Below are 21,290 nucleotides of genomic sequence, written 5' to 3' on the forward strand. Positions count from 1 at the left end.
ACTTTGTGGTGGTTCTTGCCCGTTTGGAATTTAGTAACTTAATATTACTACAGTCCTAAATGTACTCAAATAAAAGTAATACACCATTCAAAGCATTTGAATTTGACTAATTAAGGTACACCAGTGGGAGGCTCCTTTGAACAGGATGCCGGATAGATTATGGGTACCACAACTGCGCCTATTTCTGCCGTGAAGCAGTATTGTGTTTCGCTCTGAAGAGCGCCGTAGGTAATGAAATTACTGGGCAATTGAGATTTAACATCTTATATCTCAAGGTGACGAGCGCAATTGTAGTGCCGCTCAGAATTTTTGGGTTTTTCAAGAATCCTGAGCGGCACTGCATTGTAATGGGCAGGGCGTATCAATTATCATCAGCTGAACGTTGCTGGTCATCTTGCACCTTATTAGTATTAAAAAAACACTACAGTTATGTAACATAAATGACGTATCTTACAGGAGATCTGTTAGCGTACGTAGTTCCGAGCTGGCACGCCGGTGTCACCAGCAAGGACCCGGAGTCCGCCTGCCCTCGTCACAAGACTCAGCCGGAGTGTCTGGCGGATCCTGAATGTGGCTGGTGCTCAGCTGATGATGTAAGTCATCTCTCGATGATATATGTAGTCGATAGTTGCATTGTATATTAAGCTTAAGGTTGCGCTAGACGATCATTCTTCTATACAAACTTATTATAGCTGACGACCTGTATAGCCGAGTGGTTAGCGATCCTACCTACTAAGCAAGAGGTCCGGATTCGAATCCCGGTAGGTGCAAGCATTTATATGATGAATATGGATGTTTGTTTCCGAGTCATGGATGTTTATATGTATTTATGTATGTTTAAGTAAGTATTAAATATATCGTTGTCTTGCAACCCATAACACAGGCTATATATGCCTAATTTGGGGCAAGATAATTTGTGTAAAAGTGTGTCAATATTATTATTATTAATATAGCTATTACTGCACTGATTGACGTTTTACGTTCAAAATAAAAGTAATGTTTATTTATCTTATTATTATCTAGACTTGTATGAAAAAAAAATTATGTTTTGAAAGTTATAGGCGCCGATTCTTCCATATTTCATAAGCAAGTAGCTAATACTTGTAGCGATTTCGCTATAAATAATATTTTGAGACTAGCTAATGCTACATTTATCTCATAATAGTATTTTATCGAATACATTTTTTTATATGCTACTAAATTAATTTTATTCAACTTACTACTAATTAAATTATATACTTTTTCAAAACTTAAACTCGTGTAAGTAACTTTAATTCAACGTTATTTATTTAGTATAATTGGACGTAATTCCTCAAAAACGTTCCGAACCACAAACATCATTTTTTAAGGATCTTTTTACATGGCTTATAGATAAATGTTTTTATTCCATAAATGAAATGTTGACACATTAGGTTAAATTAAATTTACTTTAAAATATATATTAATTCTAGTCTTTAAATAATGACATTTAAAAATAATAATTATATTTTAAATTAACCTAAGTGCTTAAAATATAGAGTTTATTAATGTTAAATCAATTATAATAATAACTAGAATTATGTTAATAATAATTTTGCATGCCAGAAATGGCCGATAACATTGATACATTAAAACTATTTACACCCATTGTTACATGTTTTCTAGCGAAATAAAGGATTTATTTATTTATTATATTTAAGGAATTCGTGTTTAAAGTTTAATTAGTGTATTCCATACATGTGGGTTGGGCTACTAAGTCATGATGTCATATAAAAAGGTGCCAGTAGGACTGCCATTTTTTGTCAGTCCGTTAATATGTGACCAGATTTGTGTTTTTTTTTTTTTAATTTCACTCCTTTTTGGATGCTTTGGCTCGCACATTCCATGCATCCGCGAGCTTCAAGTTTTCTTTCATCGATTCACATTGCAAATTTTCTTGTATGTTCTACTTCAAAGTGTTTTTAATTATTTTAAGGTAGGGCAGATTTGTGTTCTTAACACAATTTCGACATGATTGTTGTTTGGAACGTTTTCCTGGAATTATGTACAATTCCCACACTTTATTCTCCAATCAACAAAACGTAGGTATATAATCTCAAAAATAACATTATTTAAACCGTTAAAAAGTATTTTATTTAAATGTGGTATCTATACACATTAATCGGAGGAAATACTATTATTTAGTGGATGTTAAATTTAATTTATATGCATATTTAAATGATTCAAATTATACTTTTTAGATCTGCTACGGTAGGACGATAGGGTCGAACTGCACCACAAACCTGCAGTCCATCCGTTGCGGCGGGATCTGTCCGGCTCTCGGGGACTGTCAGTCGTGCCTCATTCACGGCCCGGCTCTCGACAGGAACAGTTCCCGGACCCCGCTTGTCTCCGTCAGCACTAAGCTGGGTCTACATCAGTGCAGCTGGTGCGTTCAGAATGCAAGATGTCATCACAAAGACGGTATTTAAATAACTACTTATTTCCAATTGTTTTTATAGACTGAAAGTTATCTACAAAATTCAAAAATATCTAAGTACAGAACTTCGAGTCACACTATGTGACGCACTTGTACTATCAAAGCTTAATTACTGTGACGTGGTGTATGGTCCAAGGTTACTGTACAAAACAAAATGTTCCATCCAACGATTACAAAATGCATGCGCCCGATTCTGCTGGAATATTCTGCCCAGGCAACACATAACTCCATACTTAAAACACGCCAATATACTTAACATGGAAGGTCGGAGGTGTCTGCATTTAGCAACGTTGCTTTTCGGTATCATACACACTAAAGTACACCTTTACTTGTATAATAAACTTGAATGGCTAGAGCAACGCAGTGCTAATAATATAAAGACCAGATCTGCCTCGCAGATATTAGCGGTGCCCCGGCATCATTCAACAGCGTTCAGGGGTAGTTTTCGATACAGTGCTACTAACTGCTGGAATAATTTACCGCCACCATTAAGACTATTAAAAAATGTCCAAAATTTTAGATTGAAATATAAAAAAACTATTTTAGAATCATTATATAATAATTATCCTTGAAGTGCAATATATCTTATAAATTAACACAATTCTGTATTTTTATCATTATTTAATGTTCACCAATATATTTATATTATTTTTTATTTAAACACACTTTTTATTAAACACACTTTATTGCTAATAAAGTGTGTTTCTATTCTATTCTATTCTAAATAATCTTTGTTCAAGTTGTGACGAATTCTCACAATCAAGTTACTGGTGTGTAATAAAGTTGCTTGCTTCGTGAAAACAAGTATATTATTGTTTCTTGTTTATTCTTCCACAATTACTAACAATTGCATAGCTTAATATTCAACGTCTGTCTCCGACCAGAAGCTCGCTCAGAATGCCCCCACTTTTTCAAAAGAATCGAATATATACCTTTCGTTCTCCATATACTACCAACATAACGGCATAAATTCAAACAAAGTCTAACTCATTTTGCTAACTGTACGACAAGACTTTATATGAAATATTATTGCAAAAAACACTGAACTACACTGGCCTGCAAAAGTAAGTATCACACTTTTCAAATTAATTTTTTTTCTTAACTATAGAAGGTAGAGATTTAAGATTAAAAACATTTTGTTGCAAATTTTATAAGCTTTATTTAATTCTTAGAAACTAAAATTACACATTAGTAACATTTTAAACTTAAAAAAGATAAAACAATGAACATAGACATTTTTAGTTTAGTGTAAAAAAAAAATCAACTAAAATGTATTACATGTTATTTAATTTTTAATAACTGGTATTGCCTCCTCGAGCTCTGATTACAGCTTCGAGCCGGTTTGGCATACTGAACACTAGGTTTCGGAGCCGATGTTGGGGAATATTCTCCCATTCTTCTACCAGGGCCTGCTTTAGTGCCCTGAGGGTAGTAGGTGGTGGTCTGCGATTTCTGACTAGCCTCCCAAGCTCACCCCAGGCGTGTTCAATCGGGTTGAGATCAGGAATTCTCGATGGCCAAGCCATCACGCTGATACCGACCTCCTGAATATACTCTTGTACGATATGAGCCGTGTGTGGCCGGGCATTATCATGCATCAGCATCGAACCATCACCCATATTTGTTAAATACGGCCCTGCATACTCATTGAGAATCTCTTGAGCATATCTTTGCCCAGTGCGGGTGCCAATTTCTATGGCTACTAGCTCTGTGCGACCTTCTGAAGATATGCCAGCCCATACATGTTCACTGCCTCCACCGTATTGGACTCTTTCTGAGATGCAGGCTTTTGAAGGTATCGCTCACCAGGTCGCCTGTAAACACTTCGCCTTGCATCAGAAGTGTAAAGGGATAATCGAGACTCATCTGCAAACAAAATTCTTGACCATTCTTCTTCATCCCACTGCATGTGTTTACGGGCGTATCGTAGTCTCGCTACTCGATGCTTCAAATTTGCTTCAGCAAGTCTTCTTCTCACTGTAATGTCACTAATATAGTCCCTCCGGGTCTGAAGTAGCTGTTGCTGGACTTCAACTGCATTTTGGTGGCGATTTCTTAACACAGTGTAAATAATATAACGATCTTCTCGGGCACTGGTACACCTGGGTCTGCCATTACAAGGTCTCCTCAGATGGTGTCCAGTCTCTTCGTACCTTCGCTTTACCTTCTGAACCGTTCGTACCGTCACACCCACCATTCTTGCAGTGCGACGCATACTGATGCCTAGTTCCAGAAAAGCCATGATCCTAGCACATTCTTCAACTGAAAGAGGCATGATAAATAAATGTTATGTGCTTTTTAGCATAAATTTTTAAAATTAGACCCATCGATCTTGAAAAAAATTTAAAACAGAAAGAAAAATGTGAATGGTAATATTGTAATTCGGAAACGTCCACTTTGAAAAAGGAATGGTTTTGTTTTTCAGCCAATTCTTAAAAGAAGGTTACCGACTATAAAGTTTTTATGTACAAAATTAAATTCTCTTTGGAGTCCTTTTTATTTCGAAAGTATATCTTGTGAACTTAAAACGTTATCCCAATTTTAAAAGTGTGATACTTACTTTTGAAGGCCAGTGTAGATTTGAAATCAAATCTATACAAAGACAGAAAATGGTTAGGAGTGACAGTTTTTAAACGAACGTTTTTGTGCTACTGTTTACTGTCCGTTTAAGAAGCCTATCCCATACTTTTACTGCTTTATTGGTAGTATAATCTGCAATATACTGTTAATGTGATGTTGAAAAAAATAATCCTACGTTTAAAAAAACGGACTTCAAAAACTGAAAAGTATCAATTAACGAAAAATTTAATTTAATACACTTCTTATGCAAACCTTTACCTTTAATATTAATAAAATACTATTATTAATATGTGCTACATATTGATAGGTTTTAAGTCAGTGCCAAGCCCTAAACAAAATAACACTTAATATTATAAACAGCTTACTTACTGTAATTATTTAGGTTGTCTGGCCACGCGTGCCTGTCCGCTTGGTTCTAGACGAAGCTATCCCGCTCAAAGTCACGCGTGGCGAGTGTAGGTATCTATCTTTATTACATTTGGCTTGGCACCGACTTCAAAGCTATCAATATGTAGTATACAAATAACAATATTTTATTAATATTAAAGGTAAAGGTTTGCATAAGAGGTGTATTAATTAAAATTTTTAGTTATTTGATACTTTTCAGTTTTTGAAGTCGGTTTTTTTAAACGTAGTTTTATTTTTATTTTTAACGATTTAGTGTCAGTTAATTATAATATATAATCAACCTGAATGCAGACTAAAAAAAACGCCGTACACAGAAACAAATTATGTCATCCAGGTAGACAAAAATTTTCATATAAATGTTCATAAAGTGAAAACTACTGGGCAAACTATGTAAAATTTATGGGACCAAGTGGCATCTATTTCGCATCGAACAAAAGAAGAATTACGTAAATCGGATCATAAATCTCAGAGTAATTGGTGTACATACATAAAAAAAAATACCGATCGAATTGATAACCTCCTCCTTTTTGAAGTCGATTAACAATAAATTTATTTTGAATTTGAAATCTGAAACTAAGATTTATTATTATTCACAATAACATGTGGGGGTGACCAGGCAGGCACCGAAAACAGCACTCGTTCACGAAAGAACCGGTTTTATTTTGTACATGTTAATGTTAACAGATGCTAAAGAAAGATTTTCCCATAATTTTTGAACATTTGATATTGCTTACAGATAATTATGGTGTTTGCGGCGAGGAAACACCATCAGAAAACCCAGGGTGGTGGGGAACAACTGGCACTGAAGTGACAACACCTGAAGAATGTCGTATCCTAGACATGAGACCGGGCCTTACGTTTCTCAGATACCAACAACCTGCCGACTGGAACCACCCGGACGCCGTTTCCATTGTGAACGCAACTACAGTCGACTGGGGCGCGGGGGGAGGCAGTAACAGCATTATCACTGGCGCCAGTGAGACGAGGCTCAAAGGCTGGTTGCACATACCCATAAACTGGCTTGGAACATCTGAAAGCCTACAAATCTGCGCGGGACAAGCCAATATAACGTTAAACCTTGGTGACAAAACAGAACCGGTCGCTAATGTGACTGGCTACCCTACATCGTGCTCGCCAGTTGATTGGCCACTATTGAATCCTGGAAAGCTATTCGTTGATATGCACGCGAACGATTCGCTTCACACCGGCCTGTATCCGTCTCACTATCACGCTAAAATGGAATTACTACATTACAAATTGCAAGAAAGTGCCAAGGTAAGTGTATTTTGACGCATTAAATAATGATAGGCAACTTTTTTATTACGTCAGTCAATTTTTGAGAATTAATGTTTATGTGAGAATAATTAAATTAAAACTCGAAATGGTGTGTGATGGTTAAGTAATAATATTATTATTTTTTTCTCTTCAGGTTTTTACGTTTGAGTTCCTCGAACCTTATACAGAAGGAAAGTGTGCAAACTATGACAACTGTATGTTATGTCTCTCCGACGCGGCATGTGGCTGGTGTGAGCTCACTAGTCGCTGTGAATCTAGAAGCGTCGACGAGGAAGTCACTTGTACAGCTGATGGCGAGTGGAGATACCTGACACTGCAGCCGGCAGCCTGTCCCAACTGTTCCAACTACATCACTTGCGAACGCTGCGTGGCTGGGAACTATTGTGAATGGTGGGCGGACGAAGCGAGGTGTTCTAGACGAGGTCGAGCCAGTGGCGCCATAGTGGATTCCTCCGAATGTCCAGCTCCGTGTCGCATGAGGCTCGACTGTGAACATTGTCTCGATGAAAAAGGCCGCTGCGTCTGGTGTGAAGCTACCCGACAATGTTTCAGCTTTAGTGTATACACAAGCGAATACCAATTCGGCCTGTGCCGTGAATGGCTCGATCGCGCATCCTCGCCCACTGATGACGGAAGTAAGAAGTCTGGACAGTGCAAATCTTGCCAAGCTCATGTCCAATGTGCTACGTGCCTAAGAAGTATGGGGTGTGGATGGTGCCATTCCTTCGAAAATCCCATCAATGGCGTATGTACGGAAGGTGACTTCACCCGTTCGCATATGGACTGTGCATCATTATTGAACGTCACTACATCAGATGCGGGCTGGGCATATGCTCAGTGTCCCGATGTCGACGAATGTGGCTTAGGTCTTCACGACTGCCACGAAAATGCCGTTTGTAATAATACCCATGGTTCCTACACCTGCAAATGCAAACAAGGCTATATTGGAGATGGACGCAAGAGTTGTATACGAACTTGTTACAATAATTGTATTCACGGGTACTGCTTGGGAGCCCCGCAATACAAGTGTCATTGTGACTTAGGGTGGACGGGGGCAGATTGTTCCATTAACTGCGGATGCCATAATCATTCAACCTGCAAGACCGGTGTCGGACGTTGTGATGAGTGCCAAGATTGGACAGAAGGTGAATTCTGCGAGTCTTGTAAACCTGGGAGTCATGGCAACGCTACGACTGGTCAAGGTTGTCGCCGCTGCGATTGTAACGACCACGGTGACGAGACGCGAGGTGTCTGCGACGTAACTACTGGTGAATGTATTTGTAAGGACAATACCGAAGGGCAAAACTGTGAACGTTGTAAAGCTAAATTTTATGGTGACCCAAGGCATGGCGGTAGATGCTACTACCAGTGCGAGCCAAGAGGAATGTTGAAGGCTATCGAAACCCAAGGTATCGGATCACATAAGACAGATCCCGATATTAAAACTTTGGGTCCTACAAAGGAATGTTTATGGATCATTTCTGCAGATGATATTAAGGATGCCACGATCCAATTTACCGTAAATTCTTCCACTTTAAATGTGCCATGTGATCAAAATGCCGTATATGTTTATGATGGTTTAGGGGGAGTGCCTGACTTAAGTAATAATCAGCAGAGTCAGTTGCTTGGTGTGTTCTGCAATGGTGCATCTTCAGGTATTGTTGAAGCTCGAAGTGGAAATTTAACCGTGCACTATAAGCAAAGTCAGCCAGACCAGGGATTTGAAGGGGTTTTCAATGTGTTGGCTTGTGATGGCCATTGCGCGTGGCCAAGAGTTTGTAACAAACGACATTGCGTCTGTCGGGAGGGCTTTGGAGGTTTGAATTGTAATATAGAAATCTGCCGCAACAATTGTAGTAGACACCTGAATGGGGGCGTCTGTGATATGAATTATGGAAGATGTCTTTGCAACGAAGGCTACGGAGGTGATGATTGTTCTCTGAAGCTTGATAAATCACTACTTGTGTTCACCGAATTATTCGATTCCGATTTCCTCACCGACAGTCTCGACCATTTGAGAAAAACTCTGCCAAGATTTGGGCACAGTCTAGTGGCTGATAGACGCGGCCTTTGGATGTTTGGTGGATACTCACTGTCACACGGGCCATTGAATGATATAAGGTTTTATGATACCAAAAACAATACTTGGATGCCAGTAACAGTCGAGGCTACTGCTGATGCGAAAATGCCTCAAGGTCGCTACTTCCATGCAGCAGAAATATACCATTCCAGACAAAACATATACATCTATGGCGGGCTAGGCTTACAAGAAAAAACCGGCCACAATAGAACTTTGCAGGACTTCTGGCAATTTAGTCTAAAAGACCAGAGGTGGAGCAATATAAGGAATAAAGAAGAACAACCCCCACCACTGGCAGGTCATACGTTGACCTTACAGAAATATCAGGACTACGAGAGCTTGGTATTAATTGGTGGGTTTTCGTTAGAAGAAGGGTTTATGACCGATATGTGGGAATTTGATCTGGATAACGATAAGTGGGTAAAACTTAGCAGCAGTGGCGCCCAACCACCTGGAATCATCAGTCACAGTACAGTGTATCATGCATCTTCGCAAAGCCTATATGTTTATGGAGGGATTCTGTACACATACAACGGTACAATAATATCTGATAAACTATTCTCGTTTCACTATCCGACAAAGAAGTGGAGCGAGTTGCCATCAATACCGGGTTTGAATGTTTTTGAAAGTTTGCCCCGGCCAACGTTTTTACATTCAGCTGTAACGACTAACGATTACATGATCGTATTTGGGGGTAGAACAATTCCAGAGAAAAGATCAAATTCTCTCATTGCTTATCTTTATGGCTGCAATCAATGGATTAAACTATCCAAAGGTATGTTCCCTGGAGAATTCGTTTCAGTATTTTTTTTAGAGAAACTTAATGCAGCTGTTAATGTTACAGGACCTTCGGTGTTAGACCACCCGCCACCAAGAACGATAGCACATGCTATGGCGATTGACTTAGAATCCGAAAACGATTGGAATATATACATAGTCGGTGGTTGGACAGGCAGTGCTAACTGCCAAGTAACAAGAATAACCCTGCCAGAAGATTTGTGTTCATTATGGAGCTCGAGTAAAATAGAATGTCGTAGCCATATGGGCTGCAGTTTTTGCAGCACTGGAAAATATACTAAATGTTATTCAGTTGATAAGCCCGGGTGCGAAGGTAGCGATAGGATCTCGACCAATGCCGGAGCGGCCTGCAATGCGGAGCTGGTGGCTCGAAGACCTTGTGAAAATTTCACAACATGTACTACTTGCTTAGCTGCGTGGCCTCTCTACCCTGAAGATAAACCTTCGTGTAGGTGGTGTGAAACTTGCGCTGCCGGCGTCGGTGAGTCAATTACTTTTATATTTTTATATTCCGCTTGTAACATGGTACCTTACACCATTACCATGGAACCTCATGGTATACCATAAACAGCTTATTGTGATAGACATTCCACTCGATAATACAATAATTATGTCATCTGATTTTTTGTTGGAAAATGTGTTAGTATCAAGTTGTTTTCAGTTGTCAGCTTTGTAATTTTAAGATTTTGTTCTTCGCAAGGCAAATAGTTCTGCCGCACATGCGATTCCTGTCCACTCTCGGATTTTGCGCAGCCAAAACTTTTCTCTGCAACCTACGCCTCTTCTTATGGCAACTTTGCACATCATGATGGGTTGTTTGAGTTTGCACCTTTCGTGCATAGAAATAGAAAAATCTTTATAAGCAATAATTTAACTTCACACACTAATCTTATCTTTAAATTACATATTACATTACATACTTAATTAAAGGGAGATAAAAAATAGCAATATAATATTTAAAATAACAATACTCATATGAAACTGTGCTTCGCGTCATTTATTGCTAAAAGGAGCTGACTCAGTACTTAGTTGTGTTGAGTGCTTGAGACACCAACACACCACTGGTTTTCAGCAGCCCCTCGTGACATTTAGAGTAGACAATAATTATTGTAGTCTTCCCATTATATATTTAAATATGTGACTTTCTTCATCTTGATGGTTTGCATGAGTTCGCGTTTTTCCCTCCACATTCGCGACCGTGTGAGGCCAACATACGTCTATATGCCCACATTTCAAAAACTTCTAAACGTTTCCTGAGGTCCCCTTTAATAGTCCACGCCTCACATCCGTATAGCAAAAGTTTGGGCCAGATGTAACAGTGCAGCAAACGAGAGCTCAAGGAAACAGTCGTATTTGATGTCTTAAAATAGTGATTATCAAATATTTTATCGATTAACCTGTGTACTCACTATATTTTTTTGTGTTCGTCAATATCGAACGAGCGTAGGTCTCATTTGATGGTAACTTATAAACCTTACCATTTACATTAATAGTATTTCGCTGCCGATAATGTTTTTTTATTGCAATTAGAGGACTGATTATTCTATTTATTATAAAATTCACAAACTATACTATGCGCTTTCTAAGGCCTTGACATTTATGGGTGGTGGTTTAGTGCTCTGTTAGGATTTATGAAATAAACATAAATACCTTAGACACGACATAGTTGATTGACAATACACTTGCTAATGGGATAATCCAATCGTAACCACCAATCCCTTGCTCTATTATATAAACAAAGGGCTTGTCTGTATATGTAACTTGTAGTGCTACATGCTCGTTCGCTCTATATCTCTGGTGTTGGATGTGGAGTGTAAATATTAAGCAACATCCTTCGTAATTTTCCGTCAAATATGTGTTCCTGACAAGAATCGCGCCTTGACAAGTAAGAGGTACAGATGCGCAATACTGCGCCTTCAATTCGTGATAGCACTGTCTGTGTCATCACAGAGTTGCTTGCAGTTGCATAAAAGCTTGTCTATTTTTTCAGGTGAATGTGTCCCAACGGCCGAATCTTGTAAGAGCATGAAATGTAACGCTGGCACCACGTATATAAGTATTGTGGACCAGTGTCCCGAGATGAGGTGCGTGGCGCCCGACTGTGAGCAGTGCGAGTTCAACAAGTGCTCGTGGACGAGGCTTATTAAGCGAGAAGGTATTTTTCCCCATATTTGTTAACCTGAAATACGTAATTAAGTAAATTATGTCCATCAGTAATATGGCAACACCCGAGATCAACTGCTTTTCCATGAAACTAATCAACTGATCATGGGATGAAGGTTTTAATAATTTTCTATAAGGAAGGAGTCGTGTCCTCCCAAATACTGGTATAATCACCAGTATCTGGGAGGACGGCACTGTTACGGTGTGGCAATATACAGGCCAGCGTAGCGCTATCTGTCCAAGCTGAATTGATGAATTTTTTTTTCTCTAACGACATTATCTAAGACTTTGACATTGTTATTTTCTGGATAATATTTGCTTTCTGGGAGGTGCAATTTGTGTAGGTTAAAACGCCTGAGCATATTCTATATGTACCAAACGGCTATAAGAGTTTGGAAATACATCTTCATTTATACTTACGTAATTGTTTAATAAAACATAAAATAAAGACAATTCATTTTGTGAGTCTATTCATATCACTTTACATGAAATCTTTTCTCGACAAAATGTGCCTCCACAAAATATACTAGCATCCATTGCTGATTCTGAAGTCAGAAATTTTAATGTAACATTATTAATAGCATACTCTCTGCTTTACAGGACAAATGACAAGACTAGCGTACGATCTGACAGACCTGTTCAACTGGACCTGCGCGTACGCAGATGAGCCGATTTTAAAATACATACAGGAAATAAGAGTACAATCGTTCAAGTCCGGGTTCCCGTTTGTCGATGCGAACAGTGAAGAATGTCCGAGCAGATGCGAATCGAATCAGGATTGTCACTCGTGCCTCGGCTCCGACGGTGGCGAAGGGGGGTTCTCGGAGTGCCACTGGGCCAGTTACCTGGGGACGTGCATATCTCCGGCTTATCAACCGCTGTACTGCGCCGGAGGTGTCTGCGGACTGGTACTCACAAAGGCGGACAAAAATAAGTGTCCAGCGCCTTGCGAGACATTCGAGCAGTGTTCGGAATGTCTTCATCATTCTCACTGCGGATGGTGTGCGATCGACGGAGCGAACGGGGAAGGTGTTTGTACGGAGGGCTCGATCGATTCGCCGTTGGACTACAGCACTAGGACCACCTGCGCCGCTGTCTACGGGAGCGTTCAACAGGCCAATAGCACCAACGAGACGTTCTCGTGGCACTACACGCGCTGTCCACCGGAGAATGAATGCGAGAATAATCACCATCAGTGCAAGGAGGATTCGGAGGTAGATTATTTTTTTTTACGAAAATAAGGGACGAGACGAGCAGGACGTTCAGCTGATGGTAATTGATACGCCCTACCCATTACAATGCAGCGCCGCTCAGGATTCTTGAAAAACCCAAAAATTCAGAGCGGCACTACAATTGCGATCGTCACCTTGAGACATAAGATGTTAAGTCTCATTTGCCCAGTAATTTCACTGGCTACGACGCCTTTCAGAACGAAACACACACACATTACTGCTTCACGGCAGAAATGGGCGCTGTCGTGGTACCCATAATCTAGCCGGCTTCTTGTGCAAAGGAGCCTCCCACTGGTCATATATTATCACTGATACATATTTTATATTAAACATAATCACTGTAGGTAGAATGTGGCAATATGTACTTATAACTGAGGAATTTTACCGCTAAATTTCTTTTGATATAGGCGTTGTAAAGGAGGCTTAGGCATAACTTAACCTCTTTAACACAAATTAAGAAGAAATTAAACTTATTAATAGGAAGAAGGCGAAATTTTAATGAGTTGTCAATCAAAATAGGTTACAGTTAATAATAGATTCAATTTCCTATCTCGCTGTGTCTCCGTTAGAGATATTCTTCGCCCTGGCACGCTAGTATGTACTTTTTTATTTACATACAAACCTTGTCAGCCTTAATCCGTTTTTCAAGAGTGTCCAAAAGGCTTTAAATAGCTCTCTGCGTTTAATTTGTCAAATTAAAGCAAGCGGTTCATTTGCTAAAATATTGATGATTTTCGTTTTAATGTTCCACTTCTGTGTAATTATAAGCTTTTTATTTTATCGGTAGAAAGAGGGTCTCCACTACTCGGGTGTATTATAAATTGCACCCTCGCTAGGAACTGCTAACTTCCTTACCTCTACTAACACTTACTTGTACCTCCTAATACAGGTAGGTTTATACGCCCGAGCTCACTTACACCAGTATAAAAAAAGAGGAGACACGAGCCAGTACCAGCTGGGGCACGCGAATCGCCTAAATGCAGTCCCACATAGCCTGAAAAAAACTTTCCGCATAATATACGCTATGAGCCCTCGGGTTTATAATAAGCTCCCGGACTATATCACAAGCGTGTCAAATTTTAACACTTTGAAATATTAAAAAGTGGCTCATTGAGCGCTCGTTCTACTCATATAATGAATTTATAAGTTAATTGTATTATTATGTTAAGTGTATGTATGACGTGCACTGACCTCTACTATATACCACTGGACTGGCGGCTGTCAAAGTGCTTTTGTGCCTGTTTGATATTCGCCATTTGGCGCTGTTGGCCATGTAGCGAGAGACTGCGGTACTAAAACTATTGTAGACAACCTCAGCAAACATCGATACATGGTGGGAAACTATTTACAAAAAAAATGTGTACTTTATTATGTTAATTCTTGAAGTATAAATAATACGGAAAACGAACGATATTAATTGAAAATGAAAAAATACTTCAGAGCTGTTCGCTTCTGTCGCAGCCACTTGTATTATACGTCAAAATTAGTTCTCTGTTCGCTGACGAGTGCCGCTTCAAATAGGCACAAAAAATTAGCTGTCAAAGATATGAAACAGCTTGTCCAGTGGTATTTATACAGGTCAGTGATGACGTGTAATAGTATTTACGAATAAAAACTTGAACTTGTTGTTGTGCAGGTGTGCCACGACCTGCCCACCGGGTACGAGTGCGTGTGTGGGCGGGGCTACAAGCATGTGGGCGGCGCCTGTGCGGCCGTGTGCTCGCAGGGCTGCGTGCGAGGTGCGTGCGTGCAGCCTGATGAGTGTCGCTGCGACTTCGGCTACGTGGGCGCCAACTGCACCATCCAGTGCCAGTGTAACGGACACGCGCACTGCGAGGGACCCGACAAGCTCGACAAGTGTATCGAGTGTCACAACAACACTATGGTTGGTATAACCTTATCAATACATTCTTTATTCATTTTATTAATTCAAGCGATTGTCTTGTATCAATCGGGCATGCTTTAGGGGAGGCTTTTACCCGAACGGGGTCCGTGCATTTACCAGTTATTTTCAATCACATATGAAATTCTCGTGGTAGATTTAGATAATCTGTGTTATAACCGGTTGTCTGGTTGCACGGACGATATTACGATTTTTTTAAATAACTGAATCTACTATATGTTCGGAAAAAGTAGAGCTCCTAAGATGAACATAACATAAGAACTCAATGGCCACTCTTTTCAATAAATAGAGAATTTTACAATGGCTGTAATGCATCCAATATATGAGTCGTGTTCAAAGTTAAAAGCGTTTTAAATACATATTTCATAAAAAGTAATGAATAATTAACTGTATAAATATAAATTATCGTATATTGGATGCATCAACCTTTAGAGCTTAAATTCACTGAATGCTTAATGAACACGATGGTCGTGATTACTGTCATAATTAGTAATTGCATCCAACAAAGACATTTAATTGCTAATCGCCTAGTCGTTTTAAAAAATAATGAATGTTTCAACAACAGCTCATGTGTTTAGTACGGAACAAACCGATTTTTATAATAATATAGACACACGACTAATAATAACGTAATAAGACACACATAAAAAATCTTCCCTCTAACAAGGGATAGCGTACGTGTACGTATAGTGCGTACAAGACAACGATGTATTTAATACAATATACTAACTATAACATATATATTAACATCATATAAATGACTACGGGACTTCGAACCTGAGAATTCTGGCTCGGTAGACAGGGTCGCTAACTGGGTCGTCGGTATTAGGGGAAAACTTTAGAAATGTAACAGCGGCGCGATGGAGCGGGGGCGTTACCTTATACCTCTACGCTATTACGAGGGGCGGAGAAGAAGCGAGCCTTTATTGTGTCATATCACTTAACTAATGGCCTCGTCAGTCCAATCGTTTGTTGTGCCAATTACACAAACTGTTTGTCAAACTTTTATTGCAATCCCTTGGTACTTTTTCTGGTTCACCTGCCCGTTTCATCTTTTATTCTAATTGCTGTGTTCTTGTTCCTGCAGATTTTTATATCAGTTAGCTTCTTCAAAGAAAAGCTGTTTGATAATACTAATAGTAAAATAATGATAACAGGGCAGTCAATGCGAGAAGTGCAAGCCGAACTTCGTGGGTGACCCGACAGACAACGGGCAGTGCATCCCTTGCTCGGTGTTCTGCCACAGCCACACCAGCATCTGTACGACGGAGGGCGACGTGAACAGTGCCGACATCGAGGAGTACTACAGGGACGCGGGAGGCGCGGCCAAGGCCCGCTGCGTGCGCTGTGCCAACAACACGGACGGAGCGCGCTGCGAGCGATGTATCGAGGGGTACTTTAGAGGGTCTGAGGACTTCAGGGACCCTTGTCGACCGTGAGTGTACCATTTTTTTTTATAGAAAAGGAGGACAAACGAGCGTACGGGTCACCTGGTGTTAAGTGATCACCGCCGCCCACATTCGTGTACACGCTTTTTTTGAAGGTACCCATGTCGTATCGTCCCGGAAACACTACACAAGGAAGTCCATTCCACAGCTTTGTAGTACGTGCAAGAAAGCTCCTTGAAAACCGCACTGTGGGCGACCGCCGCACATCTAGACGGTGGGGATGATAACCTAACTTGTGGTGTGTCGTGCGAAGGTTTAATTAAAGCCGTTTTTCTATTTAAAATTTTGAAGACATTCTTCTTAGCGCGTTTGGGTAGAAATTATGAGAGTGAATATTGACGATGAGCACTCACAGACACAAATTTCTGTTGAGTAAGAAGATTTAGTTCACCATGGAGTTATTCGAATAAATAACTTTTGTTTTGTTTTGTTTGCAAATAAGTTTGAACTTTTTATGCTGCGGAATTATATAGTTGATTTGTCTCGATACGTATAGAGGACCAATTTGTCATACAATATATATATCCTTATATATATATATAAATCCAGTGTCCTGATGTTTGTTTCCAATGAACCCCTAAACTTCATGGAGTGCAGTTTAGTCCAACTTGAGAGATAGGATAGTTTTTATTTCTATTTGGGACCCATAATTGTTTTTATTTCCAATATTTATTTTGTATGGACATAATATATTCTATGAGAGAGTTTACTGCCGCATGGTGTGACAGCAGAACTGTAAAACAACTTCATTATACTATTTTACGTAATAATCTTTGAAACATTATTGACAAATTCATAAAAAACAGATATTATTTATTATGTACAGAACAACGTCTGCCGGGTCAGCTAGTTATTTTGTATAACTATAAGTTGTTTGCTACTAGGTGTAATTTAAGCGTAAATTTTAATAATAATATTTTTTTTTAAATTATTTATGTGTACACAGTGAGACTGTTAAAGAAGACGACATCCTTATGTGCTTATTTCTATCTTACTGTGTGTATTTTGTGTTAAAGGGTATGTCTGTATTTGTTTCCAAATAAAAAGAGTATCGAGACGTTTGTGCCAAATTTGGTCCACGCGAGTGACTCATCATGTTTTGGTTGTGTAGTTGCGAGTGTCACGGACACGGAGACACTTGCGACCCGGTCACCGGCGAGAAGTGCAACTGCGGCAACAACACAGAGAGCGACGCCTCGTGCCAGACTGCCAGCTCCAGCAAGAACTCTGCCCAGGAGTGCTGGCGCTACCAGTGCGTCAAGTGCAGGGACCTTTACATGGGCGATCCGCGCAACGGACACCAGTGCTACAAGACCATCAACATCGAGAACAAGATCTGCTTCGACGGAAAAACTATTGGTGAGCCGCTCATCCAACAATACTAAAATCAAATCATTTCTTTATATGTACACAGTCATTTACAGTCACATATGAAACTCTCCTGGTAGATTTACGGCCGTTCCTAATATTCAGTCTATCTCTTACTTGAGATAAAAATAGTAAATGGGACGACGTAAACGTCATAGGCTCCTTTGCACAGGATGCCGGCTAGATTATGGGTACCACAACGGCGCCTATTTCGGCCGTGAAGCAGTATCAATTACCATCAGCTGAACGTCATGCTCGTCTCTTCCCTTATTTTCATAAAAAAAATGATATTATGAGCCTCGGAGAAACGTTTTTTTGTATATCGATGTGGGAAATTCACGCTGCCGTCTTATGATATCAGCATACAACACCGGCGTCAATTAGCGGCCTAGCGCTATATTTCACATAGCTCAGTGTCGAGAACTGGAGAAACCCCTCTAAAGCATGATGACAGCAGTACTTATATTTTACCTCAGGAGGGTACAATAGCTCTGCATGAATCGGAGGATACGTTCCCGAACATTTTTATCCTCAGCTAGCTAACTCAGTTTCCCTTGGTCGAAAATAAGTCGTGTGGGCCGGATGGCATAGCTCCCATCGTTTTACGAACGTGCGCTCCACAGTTGACGCCGGTGCTAATGCGTTCATTCCGGCACTCATACTCAAAGGCGTGATCCCGGACTCATGGAAGTCAGCCCTTGTCCATCCGATCCCAAAATAAAGAGACAGGTCGGATCAGGTTTCAATTATTCTTCCCAATACTTCGTACCCAAATAAAAAAATTAAAACGAATCAGTATATTATGTCGCTAAAAATCAATATGTTTGCAAGTACTTTAATGTTTTGTTGCATCTGTTTATTATAATAGCGAGCATCCCAAATCCCACGAAGAAGTTTTTGTTAAATAATCTATTCTTTTTCAGATGAATGCAAGATCAAGCCACGACCGTTGTACGCAGGGCAGACAGTATTCCTGGCCGTGAACCCGCGCTACATGAACGTCGACATCCGAGTGATCGTAGACGTGACCCAGGGCGCCGTGGACCTGTACATGAGCCCCAACGACAGCTCGTTCGTGGTTTCAGTGAACGCGACTACTGGCGCGCACGCCATCGAGCTAGATCGCAGCTACTACAAACGGGACCCCTTCCGCAAGATGCCCTCCTTCGACGGCGACGTGGTCTCCTGGCATTACGACAAAGTGGACTATGCCCTCGCCGACTACGCAGCGAACGAACTGGCCACTTACGTGACCGTAGACAGGCGGAACGTTCTCCTCCGCGTCACAAACCTCCGCAACCGGCTCGTGCTCACCCTCCCGCAGAACATCCACGACCTGACCCACACCAAGTTCTTCATCATCATCCGCGCGCGGAGCACAGAAGATGGCTCGGCCAGTTTCGGCGTGGCGTTCTTCCGCCAAGATCAACTGCACATCGATCTCTTTGTGTTCTTCTCGGTTTTCTTCTCGTGTTTCTTTTTATTTCTTGCCGCGTGCGTGGTCGCGTGGAAAGCGAAGCAAGCGGCTGATGTTAGGCGAGCTAGACGGAGACATGTTGTTGAGGTAAGTGTTGTTTACTCTTATTTTATACACTTCAATCAGTTGGAGTAGTGAAATATGTAATTGTATGTTATCTACGGTATATGTCACGGGAAGTGTTCAGAAGACCTGTCGAACCCGACTACTACTGCCTGGATCTTAATCGATTATGCACTCTGAAAACTGGAATGTAGTCAATAACGGGTTGTTTTCAGGTAGACGTGACAAGTCTTAAGTTGCCTTGACAAGTCAGGTCTACTGACGCAAAGCGAGAGAGGCGATTGTTCTCGATTGTTAGCGTGTACTTTAGTGCAAGCGTGCTGCTGTAACTTGTTCAAATATTTACGAATATATTGATATGTTTACTTTAGCAAGGGCTCATATAAAGGGAGGTTGACTTACTACTAGTAGAAAAATTTATTCAAGTATATTGTCTTAGCATCTTATTCCTAAGTTCGAGCAGTTAGTAGAGACAAAGTTTTCTTAACACTTTACAATAAAAAAAAATCCAAATGTATTAGTCATCTTGAGTGTTAAACCCCTAAAATGTGCATTCAATTTGAAAAGTGTTTTACCTCTTAACGAGGCATTCTTAGGAGATGCTGACTCCCTGATGCAGTGTGCCGCGAGATTAGATTCATTACACAGTCTTGTGCCAGAATTCGGGGAGTCTCAAGCGAGACTGAAGAAAAACTATAATATTTGGATAATTATGGATTTCCGAAAAATGCAATAGATTATCCATCTAACATTTTAACCATTGTGTACTCTCAAATTTTCCTCCTCTCTATGATCACCAATTAATTGTTCCCCTGTACGGTTCAGATGCTGCACATGGCCAAGCGGCCGTTCGCTGGCGTGGTGGTGTCGGTCTATGGCGGTCGCCGCGGAGACGTTCGCCCCGTCGCCATCGAGCCCACGGCCGACGAGCGCGCTGCTGTCACCTCCGTGCTCGTCAGGTACCCCCTTTATGTTACATTCATTATTTAAATAAAACACCTTTTAAAGGATTTTGCGTAAAAGTTCCGTTTAGATAACCTTTTCAGGGGGATTGAGTGCTGTTGAAATAAGTCAAAATTTACAGACACTGTCACTAAATTTTGCTCAAGACCATATCTACAGCAAATACCACCTGCTAGGCAAGAAATAGCGCTAAATTTTTTAATGGCAACAATGACAAATACTCTCTTGACTCATTTAAATGATTTATTTATGTTTTATTTAAATGTGTGTCAAAGAAAATGCTAATATTACAAGAACGTGCTTCCCGTGACTTTTATTTTAGATACCTACCGATACTGATATTTAAGCATCTCACGTACACGAAACCAATTTTACGTATTTGGTGTTCTGAGTATGAGAATTTCTCTTTCGCTGCCTATTGTGTTTTTAAGTAAAATGCGTTATACTTTAAATATACGTAAGGGTTAGTAACCCTTTTATATTTTCTGCGACTAACCGTCGAGATAGAGTTAGGTATTTAGCGGCAGATAGAAGGACTTCACCTATTTATATATAATATTTATTAACCATGTGCAAGAACTATGTTTTAATAAATAACATGAGTAAATAATTTGAAATGACTACGTACCAACTTATAGCAGTACTTGCGCTAGGTTTACCATCAAAAAGTTGAAAACAACCTACTAAACTTAAGGTATTTTTCCTCTCAAGATCTTAGAATTTGGCTGGACAGTTTCAGACACGATCCTATAGATTTCATATTGTTTTCTATTCTATGGTTCAGGAAATAAATCATCATTTTCAGCTATGTCTGGGATAGTGTTACCTTATATATTAGCAGTGGAAATATTCTAAGCAATAGTTGTGTGATACAGCGTATATACCTTAAAATGGGGGTGCTACCCCTCCATCTGACTTTATAATTTACAGTCCATTCTCTACGTAACACTTTACTTGACTCTTTGGCTATCGAGTGGTATAATTTAACTTTTTAATGTGGACAATTAGTTTGAAAACTCAGAATACCCACATTTAGACTTCTCTATAACATTC

The 21,290-nt window shown here is 40.0% G+C and overlaps 1 protein-coding gene across 1 annotated transcript in view; it reads left to right on the plus strand.

Annotated features, from left to right (window-relative positions):
- LOC126968883 (multiple epidermal growth factor-like domains protein 8) overlaps positions 1-21,290 on the plus strand; it is a 44,208-nt gene that overhangs the window by 20,126 nt on the left and 2,792 nt on the right. The window contains exons 9-20 of the mRNA XM_050814013.1: positions 457-593; positions 2,220-2,442; positions 6,183-6,721; positions 6,876-9,597; positions 9,667-10,101; positions 11,611-11,775; positions 12,384-12,997; positions 14,652-14,900; positions 16,076-16,353; positions 17,478-17,725; positions 18,658-19,298; positions 20,100-20,233. Of these exons, the coding sequence (XP_050669970.1) occupies positions 457-593; positions 2,220-2,442; positions 6,183-6,721; positions 6,876-9,597; positions 9,667-10,101; positions 11,611-11,775; positions 12,384-12,997; positions 14,652-14,900; positions 16,076-16,353; positions 17,478-17,725; positions 18,658-19,298; positions 20,100-20,233 (6,385 nt within the window). The remainder of the gene's footprint in view (positions 1-456; positions 594-2,219; positions 2,443-6,182; positions 6,722-6,875; positions 9,598-9,666; positions 10,102-11,610; positions 11,776-12,383; positions 12,998-14,651; positions 14,901-16,075; positions 16,354-17,477; positions 17,726-18,657; positions 19,299-20,099; positions 20,234-21,290) is intronic.

The sequence above is a fragment of the Leptidea sinapis genome, chromosome 17, assembly GCF_905404315.1.
Source record: "Leptidea sinapis chromosome 17, ilLepSina1.1, whole genome shotgun sequence".
Classification (NCBI taxonomy): Eukaryota; Metazoa; Arthropoda; class Insecta; order Lepidoptera; family Pieridae; genus Leptidea; species Leptidea sinapis.